This window comes from Hyalella azteca, unplaced genomic scaffold (assembly GCF_000764305.2).
Source record: "Hyalella azteca isolate HAZT.00-mixed unplaced genomic scaffold, Hazt_2.0.2 contig6096, whole genome shotgun sequence".
NCBI classification, from domain to species: Eukaryota; Metazoa; Arthropoda; class Malacostraca; order Amphipoda; family Hyalellidae; genus Hyalella; species Hyalella azteca.
In genome coordinates, this window is record NW_025936265.1 from 13,564 (window position 1) to 41,078 (window position 27,515).

General features: G+C 38.6%; 1 protein-coding gene across 1 annotated transcript; it reads right to left on the reverse strand.

Annotated features, from left to right (window-relative positions):
* Nucleotides 1-7,311: 7,311 nt before the first annotated feature.
* On the reverse strand, nt 7,312-14,028 carry LOC108671851 (protein takeout). The gene is made up of 5 exons (XM_018159447.2): nt 13,903-14,028; nt 12,767-12,914; nt 9,767-9,900; nt 8,757-8,897; nt 7,312-8,262 (listed from the first exon to the last, which is right to left on the reverse strand). The coding sequence occupies exons 1-5, from the start codon at nt 13,991-13,993 to the stop codon at nt 8,012-8,014; spliced, it is 765 nt and encodes a 254-aa protein (XP_018014936.1). The 5' UTR covers nt 13,994-14,028; the 3' UTR covers nt 7,312-8,011.
* Between the last annotated feature and the right edge of the window lie 13,487 nt (nt 14,029-27,515).

The window sequence follows — 27,515 nt, forward strand, 5'->3', positions numbered from 1 at the left end:
CAAGCGCTCTCAGGTCTTATTATACAGGCTACTGAAGGTTGCTCTCAGCCTACAGCGATTTTGTAATTCATGATTATTTTTATGTAGCGGTAGCGGTAGCGCCCGCTACATATTTAAGTAGCGATACGAGGTTTTACCGCTACAGCGCTACCGCTACATTTGTAGATAAAGCCTTTAGATTTTACTTAATAGTATTAATTGTTATTTAAAAACCAGCATGATACATACATAATATAATATAAAAATTACAGAATGAAACTGTACGAAAGATTTCGGTGTAATATTGTCAACCTCAGCCTGTTACTAGTGTCAAAATGTTAGTTGTTACTTGTTAAGTTGTTACCAGTTACCACTTACAGGTATTTTTTTTTTTTTGTTTCAGTTTGCTTACAGTTATTTTTACACAGTTATTTTAATGTTCCATCTTCCCTACATGGATGTCTACTTTAATCTGCCAATCTCAAAAATAATCCACATATATGTACAAATAAGATTGATTTTTCATATGTATATGTGGTTAATTTTTGAGATTGGTAGATTAAAGTAGACATCCATGTAGGGAAGGTAAAACATAAAAATAACTGTAACTTTTATTTACTGTATCTAACCCGTACTAGTTCGGTTAGGTTAATTGCAAAAAAATGCATTGATATGTTTTGAAAATGTTTTATTATCATTAAATGTTTATGAGTAAATCCATATAGCAGAACAATGAATATATAGAGATTTCCAATAATTTTAGCCATTAATTGTAGCGGCGCTACATTTTACTGTAGCGGTAGCGGTAGCGCCCGCTACAATCTAGTGAGTGTAGTGGTAGCGGTAGCGCCCGCTATATTTAGAGTATGTAGCGGTAGCGGCGCTACATTTCAAAGTAGCGCTGCCCAGCTCTGGTTGTAAGTAATGCAGCGCTGCTCCATGGCTAAAATAGTGAAAAACTCCAACAGCCTGGGAAGTACGAAATACGGCGCTGCCTTATGCATGGGCGGCAGGGCGCCGAACCAAGCAGTTCTTCAGGTCGTAGATTGAATGAGAAGGGGGAAAGGGGTTCGTGAGAGAGAGAGGTGGGTAGCAGCTAGAGGCAGGGGAGGGATCTCCGTTCTTAATGGGAGCGTCTGCCCTAAAATTTATCTCGGCTATTTAGAGACGGATCACTCTGAAACTTGTGCACTTATGTAAAATAGAATAAAAAAGCATTTTGTTTGTGTGAATTTTTCGAAAAAACGTGAAATTCTTAGTAAACGGCCAAAAAGGGGTTCTGTAGAAATCTATCTCCTCCTAGGATTTTCAAGCTACAACATCGAGACACATATCATTCGATGCGTAAAGTCTTTATCTATAAAAGTTTGTCTGCGGTTTTTTGAAATTCTAATTTTCGTGGAAGTAGGGTCATTTTTCAAAAAGTTTTCGGAAATTTTTCGATTTTACCCCCTTTCCACCCCCGCTTTTGCAGAATAAAATCCAAACTATAACGCAATTTGAAAAACGCCAACACAAATTTGTAGATCTGTTATTTTCGAACGAATGATATATGTCTCATTGTTGTAGCTAGAAAACTGTAGGAAATAGGTTTCACTGACAATAAGTTAACTTTTCAGTAGAGCCCGACAAAGTCACGCGAGCCTCGAAATAGACATTCAAGGGTGCAAGGTTGCAAGACTAGACGATACTGGAGCTCAATTTCTATCAAGGATGGTGCAAACGACGGCACGAAAACTATCCCGTACGACTGCAGGCGGATAACTGAAGCACAACGTTTTCAGACTAGCTATTTAAGTGTACTGCCGGTAATCGGCCTATTTTAAATGTGAAAGAACCCCACCACCCCTAACCATTTCGCGATCTGTCGTGAACGCATAAATCTACGTACAGAGATGGTATTGGTACCGTTAGATGCGTCAGAATGTAAGTTTTATTATGAGTATAAAAACCGAAAAGTCAAAATTTTCGATTTTGGGGCAGACTCTCCCCTCAAATTCAAATGACAGAATGCCTTATTTCAGGTCCATTTTTGATTCCAGTTATGATTATTATACGGCGTCATTATTTTAACACTTTGATATACGTAGGTGTTCAGGAGATATCGATTAGTTTACCTGAAAATTTTTTTTCGAACGTGAAATTAGCTAATTTACCCGTTAATTTAGCTAATTTACCCGCCAGGCGAGCTCGAGGCGTCCTTAATTGTGCCAGCGGCAGACAAATGAAAATTTCGATAGGGCTTTTCCCAAAGATCGGATCCGACCTCGGTAAAGTAAGTTCCGTTCACTAAGATCTTCCGATTTGTCTTTTTATATATTTCTTCTTCTCTGTGTGTATATATTTGCGATTGAACCCCAGTTACCTTAGACATTACGCACGTCTCGTCATCTCTAACAAAATTTAGAGGCATGAGCGACCCTGCTTTGGGGCCGTCTAGTACTCGGGCCGCACGTAAATCAGCTTCTCTATGTCCGCTTCGGCTCAGGGTACGGAGGGCAGCCTCTGGGCAGTGTGCTAGCTCTGTATGACTCGGCTCGGCCAACCCTTGTCATACTCTCAGGCGACTATAAAGTCGGATAGGCCGGAGATTCTGACCTGAGACTGATTTCGATCGGGTGGCCAAGCAGACCAGGATATCTTTGCGCCGAGTGTGGTGACAATTCGACAAAAGCCTATAGGCGGTCCCGGAATTTTGTTAGGGCAGCCCCTCCCTCCTTCCCAGGGAGCTCGGGGCTTTGACTCTCCTACTTCACGACCAAGACTGCCCACTATGACCAAAAATCATCCATATTCATCTCATCCCAAATATGCCTCACGGACATCAACTATAGTTGATAGTTGATATATCCGAGAGGCTCAAACCCACTCGCTCATGACCGGCCTACAGAATTCAACTCAAGATAATCGACCATAGACTCACTAATAAAGTCACTATTGACCGCTCTCAAATATTCCAGACCACTTAAAAGAACTAAACGCTCCTTTCTTCCGGCTGACACAACCTCAAGTTTTTACGCCGTTACTGACGACATCTCAGCAATAGACCGATTGACCTCCAAAAAAGCAACTGTTTAAAAAGCAAGAAAGCAACTGATAAGGTCCAAACGCACAATATTTGTAAGAAAGCTAGACAGAGATATTGGCAGACGAACTCCGACTGAGATCCAGCGGGTAATGTCTGGGTGAATCATCGTTGAAAAAACTTAATTCGCGACGTTGAAATAACTTTGAATATTAGTCCAGAATGAAACGCGAATTAACGTCATTTTTTCAAGTTTGTACATTTCGACGTTAATTCAACGTTGAAATCGCGTTGAATGCTGACTTTAAAATCACATTCATTACAGGTTTCATCAGGTTAACATGTTCTACCATGAATGTCACAGTATATGCATAGCACCGTATTACAGTGAGCTGCATTTATTATTTATAGAAATGCTATTTGCTACCCTTTACAGGGCTTAGACAAAATAAGGGAAACGCCTGAGAAGTCCACAAAATATATTATAGGATGGTAGCAATTACAGTCTCAATTCTCCGAGGCATTGATTCATACAATTGTGATTTGTTTTAACCTATTCAATTTTAACCTATTCATCAGTTAAAACTCCCTACAGCTCTTTTAAAAGACGATGGCGGCGGGAAGCGACTTCTGACTTGCATCTCTAAAATCGACCATGAATGCTTTATAATAATCAGATCTGGTTATTGTGGTGGCCAAATTAGATGCTCAACTTTATTATAATGTTCCTTGTGTAATTTCTTAACAATTCCAGCTGTAGGGATCAAGGCATTATCATCGTGAAAGGTGACGTTCCCCACCGGAAGCATTGAATGAACCATTGGATGAACTTGGACCTCTAAAATTTCTAAAGAGTGACGGCTGTTGATTCTTCCATGAAGAGAAATCATTGGCCTGCCGGATTTTCAAGAAATAGCACCCCAGATCATCACAGATACCCCCGCCATGTTTTACGGTTGGGAGGAGGCAGTCTGGATTAAATGACTATTGTCTGTCACCAAACGTAAACGCGGCCAGAGGTTGGAAATAAGGTAAACGATGATTCGTTAGAGAAAATCACATTTTTCCACTACTCTTGGGACCAATCCGAGCTTTCTACACCACTCTAAACGCTTTCACACTAGCACCTGCCATACAGGCACCAACAATTTGGCATCTTAGAAAGTCAGAGATGCTTGCCATTTATATGTTATAGATTAGGTTATAGACACTAAAATTTACTAAATATATCTGTGCAAGAATAAAATATCAATTAGCAGCAACAATAAAATCTAAAAATATGTCGCGTTTTCATTGATTATAACATATTCAATAATTACGGTATCAAAATTTCAGGCGCTTCTTTTATTTTGTCAAACACCTGCATAATCAATTACCTTTACTTCTCTCCTGAATAAATTAAAGTAATCTTAGTGGATTGAAACCCCGGACCTCTTGCTTGCGAGCTTCGCCTTTCCCCACCAGACCACGGTGAACCTTGCATCGCTAGAGAGATTAAGAATTATATTTGACTTAACTTTCTACAGCATAACTCATTGAAAAGTCACTACTGTGTCTAAATTATATAGATATAATTTATTTCACTTATTATTCACAGAAGGAACAATAAAATATGTGAATATGTAAAATAACCAACTCATAGTCACCACATAATTGCAGGTCGGGTGAGCGACCTGGTAAGTAGTACATAAGCGACCTGTAAATAAGGTAGAAAATAGTATATCTATAAATAATGAATGCAGCTCATTGTTATACAGTGCTCATATACTGTGACATGATAGAACATGTAAACGAGATTAAACCTATTATAAATGCTATTTTAACGTCAGAATTCAACGCGATTTCAACGTTGAAGCAAAGTCGAAATTTATTACGTTGAAAAAATGACATGAATTCACTTTTTATTCTGGACTAATATTCAACGTTATTTCAACGTCACGAAGTACGTTGTTTCAACGTTGATTCAACCTGACATTGCCTGCTGGGTTGTTATTATTTTGATGACGTGGGTGTAATCCTTTATTTTGACTATTTAGTGTATGTGGTTCCAGTTCTGTAGTAGCGTTATTTCGGCACAACAATTTCCCAACGAATCGTAAACTAAGGTTTTGCCATGTTCAACACCAGTATCACCTCAAGCCAGTCGGAGCAAGAGAAATATATCCACATTCTGATATGCTACAAATGTTACAAATTCGAGGACCATCCTACCCACCTATGCAAAAGCACCGCACCATCCTGCTCTGAGTGCGCAACGCGACCACACCTACACGCAATGCTCCAACATCCACAAGAAATGTTTGAATTGCGGCCTCGTCCATAGAACACTTGCCGCCAACTGCACGTACAGGGGAGGAAAAAATAATTCTAGACAAACAGAAAAGCATGCAGGACCAAGAATTAAAAAAAGCCACAACACGTGTGTCGAAATAGGAAAATACCCAATTAAGCAAACGAATATATCCCAACAAAACATCACCCATCACTAAGGTCCCCATGCAAATCAAACTCGATCACTACGCTCTCAACTACAAACTGCCTACCTAGTCCTGCAATAAAAAAATGACAAGACCTTATATCAGCACTAAAACTCAAAGAAGGCCCCAAAAATTTTTGAAAATCTGTCAAACGAATGTCAGGCTCCAATAGGAAACAAATAATCCCATACCCCAAGCACAATAACATTGGCTGACAGCTGTGCAACGCCTGTGTTGCATGAGGCAGGGCGACTGTGAATCGCTAGCTCGTCAATCGCTTCGTTGCCCAAACGAAGCGCATAGAATAGAATAGAAGTGTCGGCATTGAAGAAAATAGGCCCATGGCATGTAGACGCTGCACAGAGGGGCGGGGAGGCGCTTAACGCCCGTGTGTTGCCCCTAGTGTAGACGTGCCTTTAACGCGAGTTATAGCGCGACGTGCGTACTCGATCAGCTTCTGCGGGTGCCATACTAAGATTCCCAGCCCTTTTATAGAGTCACGGCTATCGCGTGATGTTTCCCAGACGCTGACCAAGGTCTAGTACTTTTCCATCAATCTCTAACACGTCAAGTGAATATTACGTCTCAATTACAGATGATCATATATTATAATACAATTATAATGAATTTAATGCGACGCCAGATTGACCCCGGGCACTAATCTACCCGCCCATACCACTGCACACTCTGTCACGAACAACAATATGCCAACTGCAGAGAATACAAAACAAAGCACTCAGATTCATCACCAACTTTTGACTCCTTCAGAAAATCCTATGTATATTCCGTAAAACCGAATTATGCTCCAAGCGCTTTTTCGTCACCTAATACTATCGTTTCGGTTTCCATTTCTCCTTTCTAGCCACCGTGAGCAACCTCTTGATCTTTTTCCACATTTCCTAGTGGCACCGCCGCCACCACCAACAAAGATTATTGAGAAGCTGACTGCATAAGACATCTTTTCGAACAAGCCTGTCTACTTGACTCAAAATTAGCACCCATATTACCTGTTACCTACTGTTTTCATGCCAATATACAATCGCGTGGATACCACATCAGTGCACAGATAGGGCCGGAAAGACCGTTTGGGTGACTTATTAGGGCCACTCCTTGGCATAGCATCGACGCCTCGACAGCAGCGGCAGTGAGCGATCCCGGATGCGATGCCTACGAGGCACTTAGTAGTGCGGGCACTGGATGCAATTTAACCGTGCCTAGTGCGATCATTTCTTCTATTTCTTTAGAAATGTCACTCTGATGTACTTACAAATTGTATCATCATACACATTGAGAGCAAAAACGTTTTACAACGAAAAGTTCTCTAGAGTGACACAGCAGTTTCTAATTAATTAGGTCTGTACAAGTGTCAGGAGTGATTGTAATTGGAAAATAGCGGGAGTCTGATTATCTAGGAAAGGATTGAGCTTACTCGAATTAGGAGTGATTTATGGCGAATGGTGTGTGGTACTGGTAACGTAAGCAAAACGAAAAAATGAACGATAAGTTTCGTAGGACTAGTTACATATCGAAATTTGTGTAGTTGGCAAGGAAAATGAGAAAATCGATGTGTTGTATAGGGCGAGTTACATTTGTCAAATTATGTGAGGTACGACATGTAAAATCAGAGAAGAATGGTATATTTCTTGAGGCGAGGTGAGCGTGGTACGATAAGCAAATTGAGAAAGGAATGATAAATTGCGTAGATTTACTTTCGTATGGGCTAGTCGACTGATGACTTCCCCCAAGAAAGATTTTTTATTATCCCTTTAATATGGGTATCATATTAACATCATCAAAACCACGAAATAAAAAGAAAATAAAATGCCTAGAAAACTTTCCATGATTTCCTTGAATTATGAAATTAGGAGAGTAGTAGTATTCGCATTTAAATGGGAGCATTAGTAAGAGTAATAGTAGTATAATTAAGTAAGACTAATACTAATATTAGTAAGACTAATAGTAGTATAAGTAAGACTAATAGTAGTATTAGCAAGACTAATAGTAGTATTAGTAGGGACAAATAGTTTCATTAGTATAGACGATATGTCAAGTAACTCAGAAATATATAATTCAGTGAAGTTGTACTCTGAACTTATGCAAGTCTTTCATTTGGTTTAAAATACACTGTTTGGCCTCCATTGCCGTGGTTGTTACTTTACAATTCATGCCAGGATGGCAAATGGCGACGATAATCCCGAACTAACAAACAATAGGGATAACTGATATACGTAACAGCGCAGTATAAACTGCCTTCGTCTTGGTAAGTAATTTGAAAAGAAATAAAGGATTTGATGCTCACTTAAAAATACAGTACATCTCTTCAACCGAAAGCGAAACGGCTCATCAACTCGAGTAGTTATCAAAACGTCATGGGATGAAGTAATTTCAAATGGATCTTGAAGGCTATCGGAGCTTTCAAAAAATGTTTGTGATGTAGGGCTCATGCTTGGAACGCTCATCATTTGTTCAATTAATTGCGCCGTCAGTTACAACTCAATGCATGGAATAGAAATTCAGGGTAAAAACTCCATCAGCCACGCTGTCCCTGGCGTTGAGACGCTTGTGCCTGTGCTTTAGCTGCTAATATTTCATTGGTTCTGCGTCGATGCTTATCTTGTGAATTTGCGTTGGGAAGATCCGTGAGCAACTCCCTTGGCATGGCATCTATGAACGCCTTGAGTATAACCCCTAGCAGACCACCGAACTGCTTCTGCAGGCCTGGTCGCAGCTCTTCCATAATCAGTGCGTCGTTTTCTTTCAAGAAGTGATTCATGGTGTCACCTAGTCAGAAAAATTGAACATAAAACTCAAGACCTCAAGGCAGGTGTTACTGGAAAAACCCATTTAATCTTCCATCAAAATCTTAGCATGACTTGAAACTATTAATGCTTCCTTGGCAGGCCAAATAACCATTTGTTACAAATTTATTGAGTCATGGCTGCATAAAAAAATAGAAAATGGGACAATGGACATTGAAAAGGGACCTGGATATCAGCGTCAACACAAAGCACTGTTGCTGGATTACCAGACTCCTGCGAAGGGACCAGCAGGGAAATGCTTCCCATGGCCCAAAGAGTAACGTGCTATACCAAGTCATTCCACAACAGGAATCAACAGCGCGGATATGGAGTAAAACAAACTCATTGACCCTAAACGAAATTATATTTTACATTTCCACAGAAGTGAAGTTGACGCGAGAGCTTGAATGGTCCGATTACAACAGGTGCTAGACTATGCATCTCCAAGCGAATTCGCACATATACCCTGTAACTCACTCAGGACTTGGTTGCCGCCAAAGAGGTTGTCGAACTTTACATCCGATGATTTGATCTTAAAGGTCATATCGAAGTTCTTCATGTACATCTTTCCGTCTGGCCTAAATCCCAAGTCGCTCTCGGCTTCGATCACGATTCCACCTGCAACAAACCGACAATTTTTGGTCTCTAGATAAATTTTGTCTTCAGGAATTACATTAAATTTTTGCTGTTTCATCTGTCACCAAAGATCGCCGCTTTCTGGAATAATTATCAAAGCATCCATTACATGTGCTCGGTTAGTAAGTTCAGTCAACGAATTAGGGAATGGTTGATTTATTATACTGGGTGGGCCATAAGTCACTGAACCATTTCAATATTAATAATTTTTTTATTTTAACAGTTCTATGCATGAAATTTTAGTATCATGCAGTCAATGCGATGAAAATTTATTTTCTATCACAAATTTCATTTTCTTCTTATCGCAAATTTACTTTTAGTATATGCTTTAAAACTTTATCGTTAAATGTAAAAAATAACATCCAGCATATGCCTTACATTTTCTGCTTCATAAATTGCAGCTCTTTCGATTACTTCTGACATAACCTTTTCCAAAGTTCCTGGGCTTATTTCTCTAGTGATATTTTCCTTTAGCCAGATTAAAGATTGCGGCATATGCAGGAGCTAAGCTCCCTGTTGTCCTAAACCTTTTCCTTTAGATATCCCCACGAGAAACGTCTTTGTAAGTGAGATCAAGAGAACGAGATGGCCAAATTGACCAAATCGAGAAATCAATCACCAAATCGAGAAATACGGTACAGAATTTCTTCCTAATTAATTTCCAAAATCTGATAAATAAAATATTAGGAAAGAAAAATATTAAGAAGTAAGAAAGATATTAAAAAATAAAAAGTGTCAGTGACTTGGCCCACCCTGTATATCAAAATTTCAACTTTTCCGAAACCAAGCAAATTAAATTTTTATCATGACATTGATTTACCTCCACCCTGTACGAGTGTCACCCTACGTACTCAGGAGAGATGCGTAGGCCCCGGCACCCTCGATGGGGAGCTCGAAGATGCGGCCAGTGACGTTGTATTTGCCTTTCAGCAGGAGTGTGGGGATGATACAGCCGACAAACATTTTCCTCAGCTTGAAATGCCAGCTTTAAAACCAACAAATCTTCAGTGGAATGCAAACACTTATAGATATACAATTGTATTATAAAATACTCGAAAATACATTTGCTAGCAAGGTAAATAGACACATGATAAATTAAACTGCACACAACTCAAATTTAGAAGATGCCTACTGCAGGAACATTACTATAATATACAGTCAACAGATACACGTTACACTCGGCACATTGAAAGGAATAATCTTTAAACTCCTCATCCAGTAGCACAATAAGCGGTCACTCAAGATGTCATCTGCATAATGTCTGATCAAATAGAGTAAACTGGCTGCACATACAAAAGGTGCCTGTACACAGGGATAGTACTAGCCGCTAGTTCATCCGGCGCTTGAACTGTCCACGCTACTAGACTCGTGTATAGGGGTTCAGCCGCTTCAGAGGCATGCGCCGGCAAGTGCCCGAGACGCGGCCGAAGGCGACAAGGATGTGTTGATTTCTGCGCTGAAGAAGTGGCTAGTTGCTAGTAGCGCTGATGCAGCCATGGTGAGAGCATCTGTGTCGCTCTTGTGAAGTATCTTTGGTCAAGTGAATCATGGCTTGTTTGAACGATAATGTTTCTAAGAAGAACCCAACAAAGTGGATACCAGACGGTATTCAATTATTCTTTGAAATATTCCAAAAATATGAATTAAAGTATAAACTTTGCCATGATGGTTACTCCAACAAAATGAAGAGAGAAACGAGTATTTTGAAACGGAAAAAATACCTCATTAGTCAGAGTTTAGTGGTTCCCGACGCTGCATTTTTAAGGCTAGAATAAAAAGCATAAAAACGAAGTAAAGATGTTGATGTAATCCACTATCCATCTTTACAGATTCACTCGACGGCTTCTAACGACGCACTGGCGGGCGCGAACGAGAATATAGCGGCACTTTATACTCTCCTTGTGTACAGGCTTACTAGCCGGATAGTAACCAAGCGACCGACACTTGCCAGATCTACTAGCCGTCTGCACTATCCCCGTGTAGAAGCACCTAAAGGTACACTATCAAACAAGTTAGCACCGTCAGATCAACATGAGAAATGAAGCCCAACCCCCAAAAATTAAAATTAATCCCAACGCATATTAGAACATCCGGTATTTTGATTAGTGACAAAAAATTCACACAGAAATAATCCAAACAATGTTAAAAAAAACTCCTTTTTCATCATGTACACTTCACAGACTATATTCATATTCACTGCTGAGCTCAAAAAAGGTACTGAGGTACTTAAGCTTTAGGCCCAGATCCCTTCTTATTAGCAAAATGTTGAACACCGACACGCGAGTTCAACGTCGCATTGCACAGAGGGCGGTAGTGGGCACCCAGCATGCAATGTCAGGTTGAATCAACGTTGAAACAACAAAACTCACGACATTGATACAACGTTGAAAATTAGCTTGGAAAGAAAATTTAGTCACCGTCATTTTTCAACGTCATATATTTAAACGTTGTTACGGCGTTGAAATCGCGTTAAATTCTGACTTTGATTCACATATATGTATTCGCGATTTTACCGTCAGTTGTCAACGCGATTTCAACGTTGAAAAAATAACGTTGATTCAATTTTCATTATAAACTAATATTCAACGGTATTTCAACGTCGTGAGTTTTGTTGTTTCAAAGTTGATTCAACCTAACATTGCCTGCTGGGCAGCTAACTCCACAAGTTAGTTCTGAACGTTGGTTGACCCTTAACCTACCCACACACATTCGTGCAACACTAGGGAGACTCACCAGAAAGTCAAGTACTGTATACAGCAGTGGTGTGATAAGGTCTCAAGTAAAATAAATAAATATATGAAATATTCCCAAGCTCCGTTAAATAATTTTATGTTCATATAATAAAATTGTTTATCAAAATTTTTTCAAAAACAATGTAAACAAATTCAATATAATGTGAACTAAATATAAGATTAGATAAATAATCATAATATCAGTCATTGTAAACTGAATTGTGATGATAAATATTAGGGAGCTTAGCACCCTTTCCGTGAAACCTTGGCCAGGGCTTAGCCCCCCACCTGTTCTTATAACCTACAGACGCCCCTGAGTTACAGAACGGCAAGACAAACCATCAATGACAGTTGAATAAACCTTATGCAAACACCTAAAAAACTTCTCAACCCAGCAGGTCTCGAGCGAACCATCTCGTCCTATCAGATCAAAACCTCTCATCCCTGTAAGTAATGCCAATATACTGATTTGATAAAATATTTCTGAATCACCTGGAAGAAAAGAAATTACTATCAATACGTCACCTAAACAGTGCATATTTTACGTAGTCTTGGCCTATTAATCCCTTGATTGTTCTCTAATGCCTTTAATGCCGACCAACACCTTTCAGCTTTTTACTCAATTTCTGAGACTCCTTCGGTTTCTCCGTTGCCACCTTCTTCCCACATTCTCCTTCATCCTGATAGCACCACATCTCCACCAATATTTTTATATCCCAATGATTGTGGAACATTCTTAATTATACTTCCTGGATTTACGTCGTTTAGAAACACTGTAATGGTGGCAACTGATGAATAACCTCAAGGTTTGCCCAGAATCGTTTCTTGTTCATGTGATTGCCCTCTCGTTGCATGTGCCGTCAGGGATAACAGGTACTCATTGAACTTCTGTTACATGGTGCAACCATGAGTCATCAACTAACTCGTGTCACATGACGGGGCCAAGACCATCACTAATTGAACTCGTCCCACATAAGGCGGCCATGGCAATCACGCATTGTACTCCTACCTGAATGTGTGTGTGGTCATTAGAGTCAGTAATGAAAGTCTTGTCTTATGACACAGCTATTGTCACGCATCGATCTCCTACCTCAAGAAGTGTTCATGATTGTCACTCACTCGAAGTATTTGATGTCAAACTTGGACAGGCCGGTTATGACGAGATCATCGAAGCGGGTGCGCACTTGTACGGGGCCCTCCAGCGGGTTGAAAACGATGGGGTCCAGCCGGTGGGGGTCCATAGGAGGAACATTCAACCGTGGAATACCTGCGCGATGTTTAAGGCGTTTGATAAGGTGGCAGGAACAGTCTGTAATGGAGGGATCATGACAGAGTGGCATTGAGAAGAAGTTTTGACATTGGGGTGATATGTTCAGTATGGTGGTGTAGAGCAGGGGCCTCCAAACTTTTTTCACCAAGGGCCACGAGCAAGCTTTCTGAAGCCTTCACGGGCCGGTCACATCGCCCATTTACTGTTTTTAGTTCACGCGTAACCAGAAATAAACACCACGCTCGATTTTTGTACACATTATACTGAACTACAAGATATCCTCTGAGGGCCGGATGGAGCGTATAGCCGTGGACTGGATCAGGCCCGCGGGCCGTAGTTTGGAGACCCCTGGTGTAGAGGAAGGAGTCTTTGAGTGGTCTTATAGTGAACTCAGTGGTTAGGGATATGTGAGGAAGTTCATAAGGCATTAAGGTGGAATTATTAATTGGGATAATATAGTTAATAACTTTTGGCGTTGAAATTAAATTAGCGAAAGTAGTTGGGGGTGAGGGAGTTGTGGAGTTTTCGAATATCTATGACGTGAAACTCGAAGAGATCCTGAAAGGAAATATCGGTAATGCTGAATTTTTAATTAACGTGGACCATTCATTGTAATGTAAATTTAGGTGTCATGCAAATTTGTTGGTTTGAAAAAATTACTATTTATTTATACTTTTGATCATAGGTTATTGTATTTAATCATCAACACATTGTTTTTAATTCCACAAGAAGTACGACCGACAATCATGAAGAAAAAGAAACAACTTTGCCCGACAAACATGATAAAACCTCATGCGGTGGCTCCGGGCCGATTGAAATTAGGCGTATTCGTAATCGAACCATCTGACATTAGCCTCATGAACCATCCAACGAACGCAGGCCGGCATCATACCCCAAACTTCAGAGTCGCGCATCACACCCCAAACTTCAGAGTCGTGCATCACACCCCAAACTTCAGAGTCGTGCATCACATGCCATTACTCACCAGCGGCAAACTGAAGCCTGATCTTCATGAGGGCGCTAACGATACACTCGTTGAGACGATCGATGTGGTTGTTCCTGCAGTTCATCAACATAGTAGCTGCCAACAAAATAACTGATCTTGAACTTGTTCATTGACAGATTGCAATCACATTGTCAACGAAGTAATTTACGGATGCGCACAGTGATGCAAATAATTACAGGTATGAAATGACAATGATAATAAAAATAGCTTAATGTTTTTCTATTGCAATCACCTGAACTATATATAGATAATTGTGCTTCGTGCATTACTCCATGCCTGCGAAGAATTGACTAATTTTAATTTTACCATACTTTGGAAATATTCTACAATAGATCACGAGCATTTCATACGAGGCTGATGGATGAACAACTATACATATACATGTATATTTAGTACTGCTACAATGTCCAGTGTTTCCTTCATGTGGTAATGAGAACTAAACGGTAATAAAAATAACATATTTTCCATTGAAAACTATTTTCGATGAAACTTTGAACAAATCCTTAAAACTTCGACCACCCCCATCTTCATTACATCATCCACTTTCATCATCCTTCAGAGCAACTCATCCTGCAGCCACCAAATCAACCCGACACCTCGAGACAAGAGTTTATACAGGATTCAACTAAAAAATATAGACTTTAGACTATCAACTGACAGATTCGTTATATATCAAGCGTCCCGCAGAAGTTAACGCACCTTAAATCATACTAACCGACTCCGCGCCCAGATTCTAAGCCGGTACTGATGATGGCGCCTCTGTTTAACGACCAACTCACCTCCAAAAAAGCCACCGAAATATTCAGAAAAATTTATCTACAACCTGAAATCCACCAGACCTCTGATCATCACTACTCATATTTCTTGGACAACTCATAAAGATATTGGAAAAAAGACGCCGGCAGAAATGAAAGCGGAGACAAATTCAAAAATGAATACGTATACAGGATATTATTATTCAAAAAACCGGACTTCACTCACGTAATTGAAATAATCACCACAGACATTATCATTGTATAATGCATACTAGACGACTGCTTCTCCACGTTTAACATGAAAATCAAACCCACACAGTGCACACATGCGAAGTATTCGCACATTCTCATCTGTTACAAATGCTACAAATAGTCAACTACCCCCACCTATGCTCCACCACCTCACTATTCTGGTTTTCCTACACATCCCCCGACTATACCTACACACAATGCAACAACACGTACAAAAAATGCAAATTGTTCAAGTCAATATAACAATTTAATATCATATTGATATAAAATAATAATATAATAATAATAATAACTTATTATTGTTATATTAATAACAATAATATAACAATAACAATATAATAGCTACAACTTGCCCCGTGTATAAGCCTATTCGCCTGCAAAACTTGAGGCGGCGACTTATTGCAGCCCGTAACATTATAACTACTTCAACTTGCCCCATGAACGCGCACCTTAATTAGTGACAACTGCATTGCAGCGCTGCTATTGGTTGCACCGCACCACAACTTCATTTATTTTTTAAATATTTTAAATTTTTTAAATATTATTTTACATTTTTTAGTATACGCTGGAAGACAAAATTTTATGAACAAAATTCATTACATTATTTAGATGAATGACCGCTTATTTAGATGAACGACCGCAGTGCGCAGCATACGAACGAACAGACGAGCTTCATATAAAATCGACTACTGAATAATTTTATTAAATCTTTGGTAAAAATTAATTTCATAAATCTTACTAACCAAAAGGTAATTTGCAATATTCCAGCACAAACTTTTGATTTTTCAATATGCTTTACAGATTATCCTCAACATCAAGCCAATGAGTTGGATATTGGTGTTATGTAAATATAATGAGATAGCAATTAAATGATATCTCATTTGAAATCAAATAGCTTAAATACTATACTAATTATGGTCATATGATTTTGACCTGAGAGTCTGCTATAATAGAAAGCATTCTGAAAATTATACACTGAACGGTAGACCAAGATTAATAAAAAAAATCAACACCCAATTGCAGTAGAAAAAAGAAACTGGGAGGATGAGCGACTTAAATGTATTCACGTGATATTGCAGTTCTGGAGCAGCGCACACTAGTTCGTCTACCATTTACAAGTGATTATTGATGAGCCACAAGATAACGCAAAGACAGAAAGCCGTTTCTTATACAAGGAAGTCACAACATCGACATGCGCGACAATCACAGTTCTACTTTCACCGTTTTCCGAAATTTTTAAAAAGTGTAAATAGTCCTTACATTTTTCGGTGCTGGGGCTAGTATGAAGAAACTATAATAATAATAGTAATCATTCCAGACAGAATTTTTTATTTTTTAAATCCATGCCAACAACACAATTTAGTGACCCGCATATATAGAGTCGCACCATATCTTTTCCTTTGTTACGTCCTCAGTTGCGCCCTCAACTTAATTAGTACGCAACCTCGAAATTTCCTGCAATTGATTCGCGCGTGACTGCTTTGATAAAGAAGGCAATTCACCTCGAAATTATTTAAATAGTGCATGTTTCAACATCAAAACCGGTGAATTCGAAATATTCACGTGTAGTACATTTTCAATTTTTAGCTGATGCTGGAGTTGGACTCCGAAATTTCCATTAAAGCAATTGTGAATTTGCTTGAGGTTTTCTTTGCCTTTAAATTCTTAGAGAACTTGCGATTTTATCAGACAAATTAATTAAGTATTGGTAGATTCGAGTCTTAATTGTCTTGTTTTATTTCAAATTGATCAGCTGCAATAACCAGTGATCTGAAAAAAGTCATCAGAGCTGCGATTTATTTTTATAAATTCACATCAAACACTTTTTTTGCGCTGGCTTTAAAAAGAATTGAATAAATTCCGGTGCTAAAATAATAAAGATACCACTGCGCCCGTAGTTGTCTTATGCGCCCATGCTTATCTAATTTTAAAAACGAAAACAGACTTCAAGTTCTGATGGCAATTCGCTCAAGAATGCTTCTCGAAATCCGAGAATGCTTCTCGAAATCACTTGGCGGCCGTACAGATATCAAAATAATTTATTGTCCTAATTGTACTGATACTTTTCTGGATCATATTTTACAATTAATAGTTGATTACCCGATAGTTCGGAAGTACATCGGTAATCTCGAATTAATGTATTACTAGATTAACTTTTGTCTGACATGCAAGGTGATCGTTACTTATATGATGAATGCAAGTACGGTTTTTTGCCTGCAATAGTCATGATAACTTTAAAAACTGTACCGTGGTTAGGGAATGTTTACACCTGCTGGTTACGCTTGTATAGGATAACCTCTTAAATAAGAGGTTATCCATATACAAGCGTAACCAGCAGGAGTTATGAAGCGGATAGCATGAACATGCTCGCTAGACATGCTTATTGATCATTATAATTATTCAATAATGATGATTATATTTTTTACACCACCACACCGCTATAATCACTTGCAGTTACGATTTGTGATATTTTACACATAAAATTTAGGCACTAACTTACTATCTTATCAGTTTAAATTTGTACATAAATGAGCACGTGTATTTTTTATGATGCCATGTATACTCGATAAAGGCCAAACCTCTGCAGTTGTCTGAATTCACTTACTAGCACTTGCTTTGGTCCCACAACAAGTCAGCTCTGAATTCGTACGCTGCTACGGGATCGTCAACCCTTAACTTATTCTACGTCCCACACATTAGTTACTATTGTTCTTATTCTCCCTGTTTCCCACAGTGCACCTGAATATTCAGCTTACTATCTTAACAGTTTAAATTTGTACATAAATGAACACGTGTATTTTTTATGATGCCATGTATACTCGATAAAGGCCAGTCAGCCAAGATAGATTGCAACCAGTCCCCAGACGACCATTCAAAAAACCTACCAGATAAGAGCGTTCAACATCCTGATGTCTTCGGGCGTCTCTCGAGGAGAAAAAAAATCCCTCCCAAGACAACACAAACTTTGTTGCCCCTCAGAGCTGTGGGAGCTTCAGCAGCCTATGGTCGATAACCTTGTGATTTTTATGGGAGTGTTCTTTGGGCAACTCGCTTCCACTGTTGAAAATGTCGTCTGGAGCTCCCATAGAGTACGTCGTTGCTCGGGATTGGCGCAGTTTTCGGACGAGCTTTTCCGTCATGCTGTATAAGGGTTTAGATGATAAGCCTTGTGAAATATTGCCCAGAGAGATGCATTATTTTTTTATGCTCCAGCTTAAAGCAACTCATACTATATACCATGCATTTTCCCAAACAAGCGAACTAAAGGGAAGACGTCAATAACACGTGGAATTTTTTACACCACCGCCAAGCATCTTCTCCTTCTCCAGTTGGCGAGATTCAATCCTTCGAAAAAAAATTAAAGTCGTTTACTGGTGGAACTTGTACTGGGTTTGATTATTCTAAGTTTGAGGATACGTTATGTTTTCACCGCTTCCTCATTCGAAAAATATAAATGCGCTTGTTTAAATATGCGGATCTGTTTTTTGTAAAAATTTGATGACCTTATTTTAACACTTAAAAACACCGCCAAGCTAGCAGTATCTGCTCGTTCTCCAGTTGGCGAGAATCAATCCTTCGAAAAAAATTAAAGTCGTTTACTGCTGGAGCTTGTACTGGGTTTGATTATTCTAAGTTTGAGGATACGTTATGTTTTCACCGCTTCCTCATTCGAAAAATATTAATGCGCTTCTTTAATTATGCGGATCTGTTTTTTGTAAAAATTTGATGACCTTATTTTAACACTTAAAAACACCGCGTTTGCATACTATTTTTTTCATATTTCTAACGTCGTTCTTCTATTTGGAATGTCTGGAGTAACAAGTTTACCTTTTTTTAAAACATGGGGGAGAAACGGTACAGTTATGCGCCTAAACGTTCCAACAAATGGGGGAGAAACGGTAGATATGGTGGCAGTAACGTTACAGTTAGACGACTAAACGTTCCAACAAAATAAACAAAATAAGCAAAACGTTAAAGTCTACCTCACTAAGACAAAGTATTAATTAAAATCTATCAGGGGAAACATTCTTTTATCAGCTGATACCCCAGCTCCAACTGCAATAGTTTTAAACGAAAAAATTTTCTTAGAATATGAGCTCTTTAATATAGTAAATAACTGATTTAATAATATATGATATAAGAATAAATAATCACCAATCTCATCATAAAACAACAAAATGCACATCCTGGGCGCAAAGTAGGATGCATGTACACACGCCATTGTTTGTAGTTGCCTTTTCCTGCATAGTTCAACACTTTTCATTTAGAGTTTTCAGAACACTCAGTATACCGCATACGGTAAAGGTGATTGAATTAGAGAGCATTGTAGTCCTTGAAGTTGAACGGTGCAATAAAGTCTAACGTGCAACGTTTTCCTATTTATTTTGCTTGTCTGTTCCAATACTTATAGTCCGGTAATTCTGGGTATAGACCTAGAAAAAATTGCAACAGAATTTCTTTTTGTGGGGATATTATCCACACCTAATGTAGTACTTCCACCAAAAAATGTAAAAAAATCTAAGTGGGGAAGAGTCTAAAAAATAAATTAATATTTTGGGTATTTCTTTTTTTTAGCTTTTTCCAAATAATATGCACCTACTGTTGTACTAAAATGTATCATTTTTAATTTTCCTATAAATAAATCATCAAATTTATGTTCACGCAGTTTAATGACATTTGAACACAATAAATGTCTTAAAATTAGATATGGTTTAAACATCATATATACTGTAAGTGTAAATCGTCCACTGTAAGAAATTAATAACAGGACATTATATCGCTTGACTAGTTTGCCAATAGAAAATAATTTGCTGAAGTAATATAGGAATACATTTATTGTTAGAAATATGAGTCTTTTGTCATTATAATGTGTTCAATGTCTCATAAAATACGTTGACATCATCTTCTTCAATCATGTCCACTGGAGAGGAATTGCTGCAGCTGGTATTACTTTCGAAATAATAACAGAGACGCGATACCATTCGTAACAAAATCAAACTGTAATCCTCCCATACTTGAAAGCATGCCGCTGAAAAATTATTTTAACAAAACTAAATACGAGCTAAAGAGATTAAAACTCAAAGAATTAGAAACAATCTTTCCCACAGGGAGAGACTGATGTCTCTACAAAATAATCAAAACATTGTTATAAAACCAGCGGTTAAAGGACGCGCGATCGTTATTTTAAACCGGGAGGATTATATATCAACTGTCGAGAAGCATCTCATGACTAAACATCACAAAAAACTACACTACAACCCTATGGACAAGCATCACCAATAAAAGAGTCCACCTTAAGTGCTGGAAACTTAAAAATGAAAGGCATATAGACTCAAAATCATATGCGTTCCTGAAACAGAAACGGGAAGAACTGAGGACTCCAACCATATATAAATGTTGCCGAAAATACACAAACAAACGCAAAACGATGAGAAATTTGTGGGAAGACCCATAACCTCGGCCTGTGGTGGACCCTGTGAAAGAAAAAGTGAGCTTGCGGATTATTTTCTCTTACAATTGTCATAAATCAAAAAACATATTAGAGACTGTCATGAACTGCTAAACATATTGAAAACACTGAAATTGAGCCCAATTAAACGTCCTCCCAGTATCAATGGATATTGTATCCATGTATACAAACATCCCATTAAGAGAAGCAATGAACGTAAATCTGAAGGCCTATGATGCCAGTGCATTCCAGTATAAAATTAAAAAGATCACGCAATACGATGGACTTCTGAGAAATCTTAGAGCTGATTCTTGAAAACAACTTCCTGGAATTTAATGAAACGTTCTATAAGGGGGAGATCGGAATAGCACAGGGTTCGAAATGCTCACCCGAGATCGCTGATATACATATACCTTCACTCATTGGAGAGAATTTTTGTAGACCAAATTCTCAAACTGATTATGTATCGGAGAAATATAAATGACATTTTTATCCTGAGCGAAGCAGATGAAAATGATCTCAAAAGCTTTAACTGGAGAAAATAAAAAAATGCACGAGTCTCTAAAATTCACAATTGAAATCAGCAATCAGGAGCTTCATTTTCTTGATCTCTCAATATATAAAGGGGAAAACTTCCGTAAGAACGGAGTGTTGGACACCAGAACGTACTTCAAACCTATTGAAACTTTCCAGTATATTCAGGCCTCAAGCGCGCACCCCTCATTTTGCTCGAAAGATTTCGTGAAGGGCGAAATATTAAGGCACAAACGGAATTGCAACAATGTTCAAAATTTTATAAAAACTACCCTTCTTATCTATAAATACCTGAGACAAAGAGGTTACAGCAAAGCGCTGTTTTTGGAAAAACTGAAGGAGGCTTTGAGCTGAAAAAACAAATCAGAAAGGACAAAACGACGCAACCTGTTCTTTAAAACAAAATATAACCCGCAAACATCAATAAATGACTTGAGGCGAGCTCTGTGTGAACATTGGCACCAGATCGATGGGACGAAGATCTTCGATCACTTTTCCCGACACCGCCTATGATCTCCTATAAACGACATAAGAACCTGCGTGAGTTCCTGGTGAAGTCGAAACTTGGAAAACCAATCACAAAAAACGAAGATCTAGATATCTTAGTTAATCTCCTTTGAGCATAAATAACAATAACTAAATAAAAAATTATTTAAAAATCAAAAGGGCCTGATGAGTAATGAAATGGCGTCATCGTCCTTGAAAATATAAATACAGTAAATAATAAGAATAAGAAATAAATAATAAGAAAAGGAGTTGTTGTGATGTTACTCGCGATACGAAACAAAACTACCATGCAAAAAAAATATCTGTGGGTCGTGGTATACAATTGAAATGCATCTGAGTAACGCAAAACAAAAGGATAAACAAATAAAGAACGCACTCATAATAATAACAAAACCATTAAGCCCATTTTGGCGTATGAATATCCAAAAATAACAATCAAAGAGAAAGGCAGCTGGTCTCTTGGGGTCTCATTCCTTACAAATTTTAATCCAAAATAACATATAAACAAGTGAAAAAAATATGTATTTATTATTTTCAATATAAATTATTTTATTGATGGTGCATTTAATAAGATAACGAAAATATAATCTGTTTAAATAACATGGTAAAACAATTAACCCATTAATGACGAGAATTATTTTCTGAATTTTTTTTCGGTTCCTTGTGAGAATATTATCATTTGTGATGGTAATAAGCAAAAAGTATGTTCATATATTTATTTTTCGTTGTATGTGAAAAATTATAGCTTAACGGTACATGGGGCAGGAACGGTACATGGGGCAGGAACGGTACATGGGGAAAGAACGTTACAGTTATGCGCCTAAAAGTTCCAAAATAAGCAAAACTTTTAAAGTCGACCTCACTAAGACAAAATATTAATTAATTAATTAGAATATGAGCTCTTTAATATAGTAAATAACTGATTTAATATATGATATTATAAAAAGCATAATTAGCACCAATCTCACCATAAAACAACAAAATGCGCATCCTGGGCGCAAACTAGGATGCACGTCAACACGCCATAGTTTGTAGTTGCCTTCTCCTGCATGGTTCAACACTTTTCATTTAGAGTTTTACGTTAAATTTACCGCATACGGTTAAGGGGATTGAGTTAGAGAGCATTGTAGTCCTTGAAGTCGAACGGTGCAATAAAGTCTAATGTGCAACGTTTTCCTGTTTATTTTGCATGTCAGTTCCAATGCTTGAAGCGATATTTGTTGTCCATCGATAGTCCCTTCAGTTCAGCAGGAGATTCATCAGAACTGATGGCCCTCCAGGCTATGGAAGTTCATTGATGGTTCCACTAAAAATTTGAGAATACCTGGGAGAAATAAATCTTGAGCGAATTAAAATGCATACGACTGTACTGTAAAAGGGATACGTGTTAAATGTTCACAGACGCTATCTATTGTCACGGGGCTGCTGTGATTAACCGTCATATAGACTATTATAGACTTATATTTCTACTATCTTATAGTTGACATATGTAGTTTTACATCAAAAGGATGGTTCAAGTAATATTTACACTATGAATTTGTAAACTAAAGTTCATTAATTAGCAAATATTCCGATTCAGCACTAAGCATATACTTAATAATGAAACGAAACTCATTCATGAAACTTTTATTCGATTGTATAGTGAAATTTGAAATTGTCTACTACAAAATCTATCAGCAGAAGAGAATAGGCTCAGAAGAATACCTAAATGACGTATATTTTATTCACGAACAAGTATGAAATAGAGAGTTTATCGATTGATTCATTATCAATAAGATCAAACAATTTTAACTGATAATTTATCAATAAGATCAAACAATTTTTTCAATTTTTTAATCCTCGTCTCTTAAACGGATGGAATTTGTGCGCAATAACTGGTCAATTTTAATTGCTTTGTTCCAATCATTACGGAATTAATTGAAAGTTTTCAGAATTTGATGTTATGTCGAGAACTACCGCAATGTTACTAGGACTATACTCGGCTCGAGTATGAACTGTGTGATAGACGTATTAAAATAACTTGTTTGCTTAAGTCGCAAGTTAACCTAATTAATCTAAACCTTAAATTCCTGTTTGATAGATTTGAGAATTCCGTAGGAATTAATTGAGTTCTTTTCGAGTGAGGCTGAATCCGACAACTATGTAAGTGGCAATATCATATGATTATACACGTTTTCTAACTTTCGAAACACTGAAATGATGTCAACAATTCAGCCTCTTTTATATCATTGGTAAATTTACAAAGTAAACCTTGCTATCGAAGAGATTCCAGAGCGTGTAACTCAGCATCGGCGGCGGTACACTTCCGCAAGGGTATAGCCATAGGTGATACTAGAATTGCGATACTAGAATTCTTCCATAACCCTAGAAGATTTTAAATGGTTTTGAGTTGGATTCATGTTACACTTATCATCCAAAACACTTATGCTATTTTAATTGACATATTGTATGGTATGCCTTTGTTTTCAAAATTCAGAAATACAATTCTATTTCAAACTATTCAAAGAACTTTTAGTGCTGGTGGCGCTTGTCGCAACGCCACTGCATACCGCCACACGTACTCACTCCAATAGAGTAATCGAACGTCTGCAAAGGATTTTGAAAAATCTCACTTATATCGAAACTGTTTTATGTGCGCTCACGCCAGCAAATTGGTCAGTATTTTCTCCATTAACAGTTGTTGCGGGATCCTCTGCCGCCTTTCCTACCAAAACTAAACGAAGGATTCTCTAAATAAAGATATATGTTAAAAAAAATTATCACAGATCGAATGACAGTTTATCGTTGCTCCGAAGTCATACGTTACAACATAGCTGAAAAAGTAGTTCGGCATCACCACATCTATGTGTTTGAAAGCATCCAGTAGTTCATGATCTGTGAACTAATCCAGTCATCCAGTAGTTCATGACTATTTTGAGTTCCTAGTTTGCGATTGGAAACTCCTAGAAAATAGAATATACATGTCTACTCCTCCAGCCAATCCGACGCATACAACTGCGTGCTAAAGTCAGCACCTAGCCCCTGACGGACTGATCATTGCGGCGGAGTGCCATATCCTGAAGGGTCTTCTTCCTGTGCTTGTCGTTGGTGTTGATGCTGGCACCGCGTGGCACTGCAGCTGGCACCGTAGGCAGGATACGGTTGAAGATCTGAGCGAAGAAGATGCCGAGCTGGCGCGACACTTCAGGCCGGATTTCGTCGGCCACCGCTTGGTAGTTGTTGTTCAGGAAGTGGTGGACAGTGTCACCCTGTCTCTTATACACATCTAGATGTGTATAAGAGACAGAGCATATACTTAATAATGAAACGAAACTCATTCATGAAACTTTTATTCGATTGTATAGTGAAATTTGAAATTGTCTACTACAAAATCTATCAGCAGAAGAGAATAGGCTCAGAAGAATACCTAAATGACGTATATTTTATTCACGAACAAGTATGAAATAGAGAGTTTATCGATTGATTCATTATCAATAAGATCAAACAATTTTACTTTAAGATGGTCCATCTCATCCTCGTCTCTTAAACGGATGGAATTTGTATGCAATAACTGATCATTTTAATTGCTGTGTCCGGGAGCGCAGCCCTGCACCACCAATTTTGTGCACCAACAAGCCCTGAATCGAACGCCTTGGATCTCTCCGGACATCCACCAATCAGCCGTGAACCACTCGGCTTTGTCTTCCTCCGGCCTCGCATAGAACCTGAGGTGCACCACCAGGCCGCGGATCGAATCTGACTTCCGGGCATCGTTAAATTACGTAATTTTACGCTCACCGCATCTGAGGTTAGGTTTCAGATAGCATAGTTCTATTCCAAAATTTATCGTCCTTCGACAATTAAGTGGCCGTTCGACCGAGGGCTGATTCGACCCACGGCCTAGATACGAACGGCTTGAAGTGTTGAAGGCTACGTTCCGGAAGGCAGAAATCATGATGGTCCATTACATACAGGGCAGTGGTGGTCTTCGGCAGGCGACCCTGTGTCCCAATCATAGCGGAATTAATTGAAAGTTTTCTGAATTTGATGTTATACATGTCAAAAACTACTGCAATGTTACTAGGACTATAATTGGCTCGAATATGACTATACTCGGCTCGAATATGAACTACATGTTTGATAGAAGTATTAAAATCACTTGTTTGCTTAAATTGCAAGTTAACCTAATTAACCTAAACCTTGAATTCCTGTTTGATAGATTTGAGAATTCCGTAGGAATTAATTGAGTTCTTTTCGAGTGAGGCTGAATCCGAAAACTATGTAAGTTATACACGTTTTCTAACTTTCGAAACACTGAAATGATGTCAACAATTCAGCCTCTTTTATATCATTGGTAAATTTACAAAGTAAACCTTGCTATCGAAGAGATTCCAGAGCGTGTAACTCAGCATCGGCGGCGGTACACTTCCGCAAGGGTATAGCCATAGGTGATACTAGAATTGCGATACTAGAATTCTTCCATAACCCTAGAAGATTTTAAATGGTTTTGAGTTGGATTCATGTTACACTTATCATCCAAAACACTTATGCTATTTTAATTGACATATTGTATGGTATGCCTTTGTTTTCAAAATTCAGAAATACAATTCTATTTCAAACTATTCAAAGAACTTTTAGTGCTGGTGGCGCTTGTCGCAACGCCACTGCATACCGCCACACGTACTCACTCCAATAGAGTAATCGAACGTCTGCAAAGGATTTTGAAAAATCTCACTTATATCGAAACTGTTTTATGTGCGCTCACGCCAGCAAATTGGTCAGTATTTTCTCCATTAACAGTTGTTGCGGGATCCTCTGCCGCCTTTCCTACCAAAACTAAACGAAGGATTCTCTAAATAAAGAAATATGTTAAAAAATGATCACAGATCGAATGACAGTTTATCGTTGCTCAGAAGTCACACGTTACAACATAGCCGAAAAAGTAGTTCGGCATCACCACATCAATGTATTTGAAAGCATCCAGTAGTTCATGATCTATGAACTAATCCAGTCATCCAGTAGTTCATGACTATTTTGAGTTCCTAGTTTGCGATTGGAAACTCCTAGAAACTAGAATATATATGTCTACGCCTCCAGCCAATCCGACGTATACAACTGAGTGCTAAAGTCAGCACTCAGCCCCTGACGGACTGATCATTGCGGCTGAGTGCCATATCCTGAAGGGTCTTCTTCCTGTGCTTGTCGTTGGTGTTGATGCTGGCACCGCGTGGCACTGCAGCTGGCACCGTAGGCAGGATACGGTTGAAGATCTGAGCGAAGAAGATGCTGAGCTGGCGCGACACTTCAGGCCGGATTTCGTCGGCCACCGCTTGGTAGTTGTTGTTCAGGAAGTGGTGGACAGTGTCACCTGGTAANTAGATGTGTATAAGAGACAGGTCTTACTGCATTGGCTTAACCGATTCCGGCCTAACCTTTTCTGGCATAATCTACTCACGTCGCTACAATTCTATAACCAAAACAAACCTGAGCGGACCTAACCTCATCTCATTGGCTGCAGGTGGTTACAGAGGTGGAGCGAGTGAGCAGGTACGGCCAGTCATTGGCTGCAAGAACGTTGTGAGTAAGGACAACATGAACAAGTTAGGCCAGGAGAGGTTAGGCCGGAGTTCGTGAGGCCGTATGCAGAGCTGCCTGCTTATGATTGAGCATGCTAAAGTATTGGCTGAAAAACTACAGCGTTACTATCTTGAACCAATGCTTCACTATTTTGGATTACGATGTTCCAGCGTAGTCTGCGGCTTCTAGCTGTGAGGCTGAGTATAGTTATTGTATCTGAGGCTGGGCATTCGCTCCAAAATTTATTAACACCTCACAGTTGAATGACTGAAAATTATTTCTAAAAATCTATTTTACCCGAAGAATTCATATCAACTAGTGTAGATGATCATAAGTATTTACACGCGAATTACTGCAAACTATACTCTTGTAAGGGAAATTCACCCTCTAGGATTTCAGTTACTTAAATTTATTTTTTGTGTCGTAAGTTTTACGGCTGTTTGTAGGGTTGGCAACCGTGCTATCTGATGACGTAGCGTTACCGGCCTGAAGCCCGTGGCCCCGTGTTAGTTCTTCTCATTCGATTGCTGTTACTGGTC

Coding starts and splice junctions, on each gene's coding strand:
- LOC108671851 (XM_018159447.2), bottom strand. CDS start 13,993: ATGTTGATGAACTGCAGGAACAACCACATCGATCGTCTCAACGAGTGT. Junction 9,901..12,766: donor TTTGACATCAAATACTTCGA/GTGAGTGACAAT, acceptor TTGGTTTTAAAG/CTGGCATTTCAAGCTGAGGA. Junction 8,898..9,766: donor GGCCTACGCATCTCTCCTGA/GTACGTAGGGTG, acceptor GGTTTGTTGCAG/GTGGAATCGTGATCGAAGCC.